Below are 12,249 nucleotides of genomic sequence, written 5' to 3'. Positions count from 1 at the left end.
CTGAAACAGCTAATCTATTGTCATACTAGGGACTTCACTACGAGGAAACCACGCCCGCCTAGAATATCAACCAGACGCTGGAGGGCAGCGAGTGACAAAAAAAATTACAACGTATAGGCTATTTAACTCATAAATACAAAATAGATTTATAAAGTTGTATCGGCTATATATACATATTTAAACTAATATACTAATAATGATCAAATACATTTTTAAACCCACTGTCTGGGCTCCATTTTAGACAGGCCTGAATAAACAATGGGTTTACGCAATAGGGTCCTGATATTATGATGAATAAATTACAACCTTACAGCATCAATGATTTGAAATGAAAGGTAGCATTTATTATGGTTTACAAATATGTTTCAGTTATAAACATGGGCAAATTATATTATATAGCTTTAAAAAAAATCTTGATGTTCCATGTGATAAGCCGAAAGAAGACTTGTTTCAGAAAGGGCATCAGATTTCATTCACATTGGCACAACCAAACATCAGTCCGCATAAAGCTACACACGTAACACCTGTTAAAAATTGCAAGTAAACTTTCAAAACAAAGCAATACCATATGAAGACATGCAAAAGTCCAACTGCATAAAGAGCAAATCAGAAACAGATGCCAGAAATATAGTCATTTACAGCACATAACAAAGGTTGGAAAATCCTCTCCATTCTTCTCAGAAATTTCTGACTTTTGAAAGAGCTTTAAAATTGCAGTAAATACTTTTTTTGCCATTAGCTGAAAAGTAATGAATAATATTTGCATACACATGTAATCAGAATCAAAAAATATTGAAAGCTTAGCTAATTTTACAACAGCCCGAGGACAGGTATCATGTGCATTTTGACAAAGTAATTTTAAATAAACTATCTCAGAACAGCATTTTCTCCTGTGCAAATCTTCTTTAAAGGAGGTGCTCCTGATTCATCCAGTTCCTCCTGAAGGACAAAAGGAGCATATTAGTATCACGTTTGACATTATATTCATGCAACAGACCCAAACAAATTATTAGAGATAATGTGTGCGGTCTTCCTCAACCCATATTTGTGAAGTAGACCTGTATGTCTGGAGTGCTCCGCCTAACAGATCCTGATGAAAGAAGGTCCTCCTTGATGAGAGTAGGTGGCTCATCTGCCGCCTCCTGTCCTGAATGAACTGGCTCTGCATTAGACACGGAATTTAGACACTTGCCAGTTCATTAGGTACACTGTTGACATCGAATGTATTCTAATACAGCAGTCCTGCACTAAATCTTAGCTTGACGAACTTTATGGTATTCAGCATTTGTTTCAAATAACAGAGAGAGCTCTTGATTCAACTGTGTTTTCATTTCAGAGACTGTGGTTTGTAGAACCATTGAATTGTACTGAGTTGTATTGACATGTTTCTATTATTTTGGCCACCCCATCAGTGGGCTAGGCTAAATAACAGAAATCCTTTTGTCTTTAATTCAGTCCATTTTAACAGCACCACAAACTGCATCCTGTAAAACGACATAAACTGAACACTGAAAGGGGAATTAGTGCAGGACTGTTAAAATGCATGCACTTGTCTTTACCTAATGTTCTGACAAGTGAGAGTATATCCTTATGAATCCAGCTATGACACCTGTTTGTCATTGTTATTACTTATCAAACACAAAGAACTGAGGGTAAACATGTATGACTTTGCCATATATATCTGTGAATGCAGTTCAGAAAGCCATCCTCATACCATCCACACTCTCCTGGCCGAGCATTGGCGGCTGAGAGTCTTCAGTCCGGAGGCTGGAGGTATGTGGAGGGCTGACCTGCTGCGAGCTGGAGGTGCTGCTGCTGTTGTCCATTTTAGGCTGGTATACGTCCGACAGAAAGCTCTGGTTGCTGTTTTCATCTGAGGCACAGGACTGTTTGTTAAATCACGCCACCGTTTCTCTTCTCTTTTGGCACGCAGGCATCAACCTTTATTTATGCATATTTTATAGCCACAGAACTCACCGGTGAAATCCAGTAAAGAGTTTGTGTTTTCCAGGACCACATCTTTCAACCCTCTAACATCTCCACCTGTGGATTTGGTGCGATATATCTAATAACACAAAGTGGACTGTCAAATTCATGAGGGTGGAATACAGATTACAGCAAACATGTGTATGACAAAAGGCCCACACCTGCTTTGTTTCTGTTACTGGCACCCACTTGAATATGCGTAAGGATGTGTCTCCAACTGTTACCCATTTCTTCTCCCTAGAGGAATCGAATTAGTTGATTAGAGAGGAATCCAGCCTGTGTCTAATAATCCCGCATTAATCTGTAACATGATATATATATACATGTCCTCTCTATCCATAGCACAGATGACAGCTAATCAAATATCCTTTTACACTCATTTACTGCCTTAGCTTACACTACAGGAGCATGTAAATACCACGAGAGTCCGTCCGAAGGTTTATAGTCATTTCATTGTTATGTGACTAACATAAGAACAGGACAGTCGTGTAAATTACAGCCCGCCATCCGCATGTGAGGCTGGAGCCATATTGACAGCACTCGGCGGAAAAACTCAGCTAGCCCCGCCCCTCCTGTCAAACAAGGGCGCTGATTGGTCAACGGCCCTGTCAATCATGTAACTTTTCCGACTGAAGTTTGTTGAGCGACGCAGCAGATAATCAGACTGCGGTCGACTAATACATTTCCCACCATATTGTCCCCGGACAGCTTACATACCATTTGCGCACTTTCTCGATGGCCGCCAGCACCTTTTTAATGTCATCTTTAGCCCGACTTCGAGTCTCAGCGCGGCCTGATCGTCCCGACATCTTGATGGTGTTATGATTCATCTACAGATGCATCTGAAAACTTCAAGACCAAGCCCCAGTTCTCCGTTACAGTGATGATCTCGCGAGACTCCAGAGTCACCGTTTTTTTTTCTCTCTCCTTTTTTGGCTTCACCGTCCATGCTCCACACTATGTATAATACTGAAACGGAAGACACTCTTCATTTTTTTTTTATTTATTTATTCATCAGCAATGACTTAAAGCTTATATTTAACGCATTATTTATCTCAGGTATTACACTAAATTAAATTCTGAAACACAATTTTACTTAAAATTACATTTTATACTACCTTATCAGGAATTCTGTACTTTTAACTCCACCAAATCTTCTGTGTGGTGTGTAGCTTCGAGTTATTTCCAGATTAGGTTTTGACTCAAGATTGTAGTGCCTTTCTAAAAATAAACCCAGCAAATCCTACACCATTTCTTGTGTCCCTGTTTAAATAAATAAATAAATAAATAAATAAAATAAAATAAAATAAAATATTATTATTATTATAAATCCGTCTCTTGTTTGGACAAATCTCTAAATCTCTCAAATTAATTTACTTAAATTATTGTTTAAGCACCAGACTAGAGCATAAATGAATGCCGACTTGGGTAGAATATTGTGTTTTGTTTTTAATCACATCTGAACTGCACAGCAGATTTATGTCTAAAACAACAAAGCAAAAACAAAGACAACTGGACTTTTTCAGTTTCCTTGAAGACACTTGACCACCACATCCAAGTAGCTTCTTCAGTTGACTCATGAGGAATTAAGGTTTCTTTTAGGAACATTTGTGTGAGTGGTATTATTATAATTCTTTCTTTCTTTCTTTCTTTTTTTTTTTGATATACCATGACGGAAATCTTTACAGACAGATCATAGTTTTTTTCAACATTTATAATGTTGCAAATGTCTCTCACAATTGCAAGTTTTCCAGGAGGAGCACCTTAAATACATGTATTCATTTATGCCTCTCTACTTTTACCTAAGGGAGATTTTAAATGTATGACTTTTAATGCTGTATTTTTACATTGTGCTTTTACTGCACATATTTGTATGTACCAGAGTAAACACTCCAAGCAAATTTTCTAAAACAAAAATAAATAACATTTTCTAGACAAAAGGTTGACTAAATTTACATTAGTATTCCCATGTTTGACCAACAGAGTGCAGCCTTGAGTCAATCACAGCAAACATGCTCCTTCTAGCAGAGACTATGAGTAATAGTTGGCACTGTGTTGTGATTCAGATATGTTGATGTGGTAGGGATCATTTCTGGTAAAACATTGTCTTTTTTTTCTTAGAGGAAAAGGGTCAGTTGTCTTTGAGCACCGACTTTTCACTCAACTAAATAGTAGCCTATTGTCAAAATATTTCTGGAGTGAAGGTTAGGGAACAAAGAAGTAACTGTGATTGTTTCTATGTGAGACATACTGACAGTGGTCTGTCTTGTTACACCACTTCACTTGGTGCTTTTTCATTTCTTAATCAACCGTATAAGACTGATGATTATTATTGTGCTTGACGTTTCCCAAAGTGATCCACCAAAGCTCAAGGGACACTTTTTGTAAACATGTACATGTAGGCCTATATACAGGCCTATCTTCGATGATAATATGACCTCTAAAGTATATTTGCACAACTGTATAACAAAAGAGCACCAGACTAGAGAGACACTTATCTCAACATATTACTAATAGGAAGGGCGGACTCTGCAGGAGCTTCAGCCAGTGGCTGATGCCGCTGGGAGGAGTCAGAGACAGTTGCCAGAGAAAATATCCAAATAACAGCAACATATTTCAGCATGCAGCTGAAAGGTGCCATCAAGTTTTACTTCCTGTGAGGACACTGTGCGTAAAAGCTCTACACAGTGGTGGGAGGGTTTTATGCAGCAGTGGTGGAAAATTGTTGTTTGTGGATAAACACAGTGAATTCTGTAAATTCCCTGCAGTTGTTGGTACACTTCCCTTCTGGTTGTAATGGACGTTCACTTTTTCCAATTTTGCACAGCAATGACAATGAGGTTACAGGGGCAGACAAACAGGGCCATATGGAGAACTTGACATATAATGCTATATAAAAACATAAATATGCAAAACTTAAAATTATAAAACTGTTGTGGCAATGGGCAGTTATTGTGAATAAAACACAAATTCATACTTTTGGGGGGAGATCTCTTATACTGCGCATTTTTATGTGAATGGCTGCATGAGATGGGAAAAGAAGAGTAAGAAAAAACACAATATAATGTCGGTATATAGTCATATATTTCATACATAACTAGGTGGGCATAGAATCAGAAACAGAAACAGAAACAGAATCAGAATTCTCTTTATTGACATGTTTATACATATGAGGAATTTGTTGTGGTGATAAAATGTATGACAATAAAAATAGCTACACATTAACAAAACGGGAAACGTCAACAAGTTGTCAGAGACATTTGACCTAATGCTGTTGTATTGGCTATAGGAGTCAAGGCATTCTCAAAGTGTATTAAAGAGTTACATGTATATATTAATTGTTATATTTTGCTAAATATTTTCCCCTCTGAATCGTCATGTTATTTAGTTGGTAGTTTTAATTTGAAAGGGGAAAGCGGAAGTGTCCTCTTCCTGTCTGCTCGCTTTACGCTGTTGCCGTTCAGACTGCTCCTGTCATTGACTGGGTGTTGGACAGAGAGAGGCCAAATGCTCCTGTGAACGGGGCGACAAGTCCAGCGCAGCATGGACGGCTGCCCGCCATAGTTAGAGCAGCTCTTTATTGTTAGTTTATTTACAGCCTGTCGCCGTTTTATCGGCGGAACAGGACATTTTTTTTTTTTTCGCTGGTGTATTTTTTTTTTCTGTCACAGACGACAATGGATCGAGTGAAAAGCTCCATGCAGCAAGTCCCTAACGCTATCCCCAAAGTGATCCGGCGGACTGGAGGGGCCAACAGCCTGGAGCTGGAGAAGGAAAACTTTGAGAGAGGGCAGGTACGGAGCGCAGGGGGGTCAGATTCATATAATAACATTATTCTCGTGGAAGCGTGGGATGGAGGTCCTTGGCTGAGAGCCGCTTTATGCGCTGGTGGGAGGATTAATAGTCATGTCAGCCTGTTTTCTTCTGTCAGCTCATAAAACTGCTCTGTGTGTGAAGTAAGAAGCAAAATGACAGACATTGTTTTGTTTGTATGTGATTGCATTGTATGTGAGTTTTTACATTGATGCAGCTTATTGTGACTTTCCGGGATGTCTGTGATCAGCAGATACAAATGAGCCCAGTGTACAACAATAGAGCTGTTCAGATGTGGGTCAGTGGCCTTTTGAGCCCAGATAACGGTGCTGTTTAGCCTATCTGCTGAATAAACCAGACAAGAGCCAAAGCTCCTTGGAGCTGCATCATGTGTGACAAGGCCTAAAGTCAAGTGATGATGATTAGAGAAGAATCCTCCATTATTTTAAAGCCGAGGAGATGCAGACTGGATGTTTGTTGAGTTTTAATGTTGGAGCTTTACTTGCATTAACCCAGGGAGCATATGTATGTAGGCTGCTGTGGAGCCTGCTGCTTCCTGCCTGGTGGTCTCCCTCCTCCCCTCTCCCCTCTCCCCAGACCAGGCACGGGGGAGGGAACGGGGGAGAAAGTAGGTCAGATAAATCCAGGCAGCCAAACTGCCATGGTAGTAGTGCTGCAACATGCTTCTCACATCCACAGCGACGGCACAGTCAACACAGCCTAAATGTGCACTGTGTATTTGGCAACTCTACGTCGAGATGGTCGCATTCAGTTTGCCCCCACCCTACTGACCATGCATGCCCCCACTCCACCCGGGACAGTAACGGTATGGGGGGGGGGGCACATGCGTAGCTTTATGTGTCCCAAGACAAGTCTGGTCACTAGGTCACTGCCAGGTGTCTGAGATCACACCCTGTGGAAGTGTGTCAAGACAGCACATGCTGAAAGTATAAAGGATTAGTGGAATTTTGTCTTGCTGTGTTTTTATGAGCCCACCCTATTAAAGCTTCTCGGCTACCTGAGATCGTCTAATGTGAAAGCGTTGCCATTGATTAGCTTGCCGCTGTTGTTAAAGAAAAATATTCAGGCAAGACGGGGCATGTATGATCTCCTATTAGTGACTTCTAACACGATTAGCGTGCAGCAAGACACACTCATCTGTTTTGTTTGTCAGATCGACGGTGCCAGTTTCCTCCTCTATAAATCTGTTTATTTTGAAGCTGATATCACAGAATATGATTTGGTTCCGCTTGTGGTTGATTTTTGATCCAGAGCTGTTGTGGGAGGTGCAGGAATCAATGAAGCTGCTGTCTGCTTTACAGCGGATCAGCAAGCGATAATCTCATCTGATCTGTTGTGCTCTAAAGCTGCCTAAATCTGCTGGGTGGCTGGCTTTCACCTCCTCTATAGAAAACCTGCTGTCTGTCCACATATCAGGCTGTCTTTCTTAGATTTTTAGGTTTCCTTTCATCAAGCTAAATATAAACGTATGCAACACTCACTTGACGAAATACTAGTGTTTTAATACAACAGTTCTGCACAAAAAAGTCCCCCTTCAAGATGATTATAAAGTAGTCTATGTTGAAACAGATGGTAATTCAACTGTATGATCATTTCAGAGGATGTAGTTTGTGGTGCTGTTAAACTGGATTGAAATAAACACTAAACTGTTTCTGTTATTTAGCTTTAGATGTAGAACTTTTTTGTAATCCATTACAATAGAGAAGTTCAACAGTGTAAGTTCAGGGTAAATTAAACACTGGTTGTTCATTTGAACATGTTGGCTTTCAGACCAAAGTCCTGTAAAAAGCACATCCTTGAGCCTATCTCTCTGCCGAGTTGGGTAAACAACCACAGTCCGTTCAAAACCCTCTCTGTCATGGCGTCTGTGTTATAAAAAGCCTGAACCATGGCACAGCTCTTGCTTTTTAATGACATGTTTAGCCTCATAATAGCAGCTGACTCTTTCATTTAGAGTTTAAGGGGCAGATTTAATCTTGGCTGTGTTCGCCTCCAGCGTCATTGCATGTTTTGGTTTTGTGTTAAATTATATTCTCAATAGCCGTAAGGAAACCAACAAGTTAATAACAAGCTAGTACAGAATGCTACACTTTTCACAGTCTTTATCTTCAGGCTCCAAAACATCAGCGATGCCAGCTCCTGTTCTGTGAGTCCACGAGAGGTTCTCATTTGAAAGCTGGTGTCTCTGGACCGATAGGAACCATAATTAGTGCTTGTGGAAAACTTCTGGGGCACCAGTTCCTCAGCTGGGATATGCAGTTTAAACCACTGAGTGACACCACACTGTGTGTTACATAATTAAGGCCTTAAAATTAGCCTGCCAGTCTCCTCCTTCCACCTTACTTGTCCACACTGAGAGCACTCCTGTTTGCATTTGAGTGCATGTGTGTTGGACTGTTGGCCCGGCTGTGTGCAGTGGTGATTCCTGATCTTTTCTGTCAATATTGTGTTTTGGTCAAGTTTTCTGCACTTTCATTAAAAAACATGGTGTGCAGCTGACTCAACATGCATATATGCATGGACTGTACACCAAGACATAACATTGTGACCCCTTGTTCCTCATCAGAGAATGCACATGGGCCTTCTGAGGGTGTCCTGTGGTGTCTGGCAATCGAATGCTGCTAGTGGGGGCCTTTGGGTCCTATGGCTTGAGGGGAGGGGCCTCTGTGGATCATCCCACAGATACTTGATCAGTTTGGGATCTAGTGAATTTGGAGGCCAGGTCAACACCTTGTGCTGTTCTTCATGTTTTTTTAGTTGTTCCTAAACTGTTTTTGTGTGTGTGTTCCTGTGTCAAGCTGCATCCTGCTGGGGATGGCTGCTGCCATCAAGGAGTGTCATTGTTAGGTGATGGGGGTGTCTGCTCTGGTCTAGGTGGGTGCTACATGTCTAAGTAACATCCACATGAATTCCAGGTCCAAAAGTTTCCCAGCAGAACATTGAATTGTCACAAGATGGTCAATGTTATTTACTTCACCTGTCAGTAGTTTTAATATTGTGGCTGATCGGTGTATGTAACAATGGACGAACCATGACATCACCCATAGGTTTCCTGAACAGCGGTATGGAAGCTCAGTGTTGTGGCTTGGGCTGTCGCCATCTTGGCATTGCCTGACCCATTCTAATTCCTGGCTGTTTCCTAAAAGGGCAAAGAGATGGAGCTTGGGTGGCACTGAGGTGGATTGCATCCTGTGATGGGCTAGTTTAATTATACATAATTTGAAGTCTCTGTATAATCCCAATGGGTGCGTTATCTAAAAATTCACACTATTGAGATCAAAATTGCTTTTTGTTACAGGCTGTAAACATGTTTACTTTTGCAGTAAAGACATTTTAACCTGGACCTCTGTGGGTATTTATTCTCTTTTGGAGCCAGCCTGGACATTTGAGGAACTGCAGTTTTTGTCACTTTCAGCTGTGGTACTAAATTATCTTCTCAATCTAATCATTTACTTCATGGTAACTGTAGAAGAACTGGTTGATGCCTGCACCAATGGACAGCCCTCGCCCCACAGGCCTGCACCCTCTCTTATTGCTGCTTAGTGTCCTGGCAGCTGTGGAATTCAGGGGAGGAGCAGATCCATGGCCCTCAGGCACAAGCAGGACTCAGCAGGGCGGATGTAGACAAACATTATTTTTTTAAATCACCCTTTCTTTCTGCCCCTGTTTTATGTCTTTCTCTTTGCCTCATTCTCCTGCTCTCAGTTGCTCATTGTCTTGAATCCACTTTGCCTTCCTTCACATCCTGCTATTCAAAATGCAGGGAAGTTACTGAGGGATATCCGCGTATATGACGTACACATGCAGACAAGCATGTGGGCATGAAAGCGAGACCATTAAAAGCACTGAGGCAGCAGAAACAGCAGGCGGTGGTTTGTGGCCTCATTTCACTGACTGTGCGTGGAACAATAGGGCTGGACATGAGTGGCAGGTTAGTAAGTGGAACAAAGTGCACCGATGAGTTCCTGGCGACACCAACAATGGTTCTGATTTACAGATTGTTTTGGAGTTCTCCTCTGAGTTTTATCGTACAGTAAAGTGGAAAGGGAGCAAGACAGAGATGGAGCGTCGCTTTTTGTTCGACTCGCTGCAGAGGTCAAGAGTCATACTGAAACCTGCATCACTGCTGTAAGCGTGTGGTATGCAAATTAGCTCGCTAAATCGTGACCGACCTTTTAAATGATGAATACAATACAAATGTCAGCTACGTGATAAAAACATTCAGCACTGACCAAGGCTGGTGAAATAAACATTAAAGAATGAATATGTTGTACACATTGATCAGGCATAATATCATGACCACTGAGTAATAACAATAGCAGTGACACTCCACTCCTTGATGGCAGCAGCCATCCCCAGCAGGATGCAGCCTGACACAGACACACACACACAAATGCTTTAGGAAAAACTAAAAAAAAAAACATGAAGAACAGCACAAGGTGTTGACCTGGTCTCTAAATTCACTAGATCCCAAACGGATCAAGTATCTGTGGGATGATCCACAGAGGCCCCTCCTCTCAACCCATAGGACCCAAAGGCCCCCACTGACAACATTCTGTTGACGGGCACCACAGGACACCCTCAGAAGGCTCATGTCCATTCTTTGATGAGTCACAACTGTTTGGAGGCAGAAGGGAGACCTACACAATATTAGGAAGGTGGTGATAATGTTATGTCTGATCGGTGTATAGACTGTGCAGGACCATAATTTAATCAATCTGATGGTCATTTGTGCTGATCAGGTTCTTACTGCTCGACATTACTTAATGCTATTTATTTAGGAAATGAACAAAACTTTAAATCGTTCTCAGTTTTTTGTTATTTGCCTTAAAACCTTAACCACCATATGATCCTATTATCGGGATATAATTGCAGTAAAACTGAATTGCCTTCCAGCCCCAGTACTCACCATGCCAACTGTTAATTCAACAACATGTCAAAGTGAAGCTTGTTTACGGATAAAATAAACTTCTTATATTGACTCCTGTTGCCTCTACACATGAGGAAGACATGCCTACATTTACATTGACTCCAGTGATAATCAGAATGAAAGCTCAGCCGGAATAAAATGGCTCATGTAACCACCTCAATCAGAACAGACTGACTCGATTGGAAGGAATTTTTAAGTTGGACTGAGAGGTGTAAACCTTTGGTAATCTGTTTAACAGGAAAGTTTACAGTGTGTAAACACTTGATCTAATATTTTTGTTATACATTGTTTTAGCATCCGTTTGCTCCGTGTGAAGTCAAAATCAGTCGACGTAATGAGTTTCTTGCAGGGACAGGGACAATGAGTTGTTCAAATAAGTGTTTTCAAATGATCGTCAAAACGAATCAGTGTGGGCAGCGCCGTTGAAAATGTTGGTGAATAAGTGACAGGAAGAGACGTTCACTTCAGTGGACTTTGACCTCTTCTTGCCCATTTACTCACCACAGATTATGGTTTTGATTTTGCAACTCCAGATAACTACTACTGACTACTGCTAGCTTTTTCAAGTCATACCTTAACGTTAGAAAAAGTATTACTTAAGATATAGCACTTGAATTTTTAGAAGAACCATAAGTCTTCCTCATTTGTTTTTGAATGAAGCATAAAACAACATTCATCAGTACGCAGTTAGAGTGTATTTTGCCACCATCTCCTGGACTAAATGTGCAGGTTAGTTGAAACTAACTGATCTGTGAAAAAGTCACAGATTTTCACTCCTTGCCCTCCATGAAAAATATGAAGATGCTCTGTGCCATTACTGCTTAATTTTTAGAAAGTTCATTTGAGAAGATGCTGGAGAGATGATGGCCCGTGACAGCAGCCTTTATTAAATTGCACTCACTCGTTACTTCTGAAAACTAATAATTTGTACACCTAAGTTTGGGACTAAAGCTCAGACATGTCCTTTATCCCAGGTGGTTAGGCTTTATGAAATATGAGAACAGAGTTTCAGAGTGAAGAGCCAGACAGAGACAGAGTGGGACCGTTGTATGCGAGAAATGCTCTGCCCTCGGCGAAGGGCCCACGTCGTACCAGGAAGTGAAGAGACTCATTGGAAAAACAACCGGCATTGTTTAGAGAGGGACTGTTGAACAGTCTGGAGGTATAATGCACAGCCCAGATAGTCTAATGAGTAGCATATTGATTGTCGGGGCTGGCCTGGCCTCGCTCAGTCAGCTGATGCCCTGTGATAATACAGAAAAGTCTGGCCTGGATTTACAAATTGATCCTGTGGGCTTATTGTTCTTCAGTGGTTTTAGGCTGTCTCATGGTCTTCTGTCTGTCCATGTAATCCTAGATCAGGGTTCTACAGAGGCCGTGCCTTCCCTGATCTTGGTTCTTTATGACTCTGTGGGCAGTTTGGGGTCATTGTTCTGCTGCAGAATGAAGTGAGGACCAATATGAAGCCTTCCCAACAGATAAGAAAATTACTAGACAGT

The 12,249-nt window shown here is 41.1% G+C and overlaps 2 protein-coding genes across 2 annotated transcripts in view; one reads left to right on the top strand and one right to left on the bottom strand.

The window, feature by feature from the left end:
- Window positions 1–305: 305 nt before the first annotated feature.
- bcl7bb (BAF chromatin remodeling complex subunit BCL7B b) lies at window positions 306–2,948 on the bottom strand. Its single transcript, XM_084559138.1, has 6 exons — window positions 2,704–2,948; window positions 2,148–2,223; window positions 1,978–2,065; window positions 1,715–1,873; window positions 1,059–1,162; window positions 306–939 (listed from the first exon to the last, which is right to left on the bottom strand). Exons 1-6 carry the CDS (start codon window positions 2,814–2,816, stop codon window positions 868–870), a joined length of 612 nt encoding a protein of 203 aa, XP_084415264.1. The 5' UTR covers window positions 2,817–2,948; the 3' UTR covers window positions 306–867.
- Window positions 2,949–5,435: 2,487 nt separating this feature from the next.
- The window catches only part of hip1 (huntingtin interacting protein 1), a 45,658-nt gene continuing 38,844 nt past the window's right edge, over window positions 5,436–12,249 (top strand). Inside the window, exon 1 of the mRNA XM_084559303.1 lies at window positions 5,436–5,780. Within this exon, the coding sequence (XP_084415429.1) occupies window positions 5,664–5,780 (117 nt within the window). The 5' untranslated portion in view covers window positions 5,436–5,663. The remainder of the gene's footprint in view (window positions 5,781–12,249) is intronic.

Source organism: Chelon labrosus, assembly GCF_963514085.1.
Source record: "Chelon labrosus genome assembly, chromosome: 13".
NCBI classification, from domain to species: Eukaryota; Metazoa; Chordata; class Actinopteri; order Mugiliformes; family Mugilidae; genus Chelon; species Chelon labrosus.
This window is presented reverse-complemented; position numbering and strand designations above follow the sequence as displayed.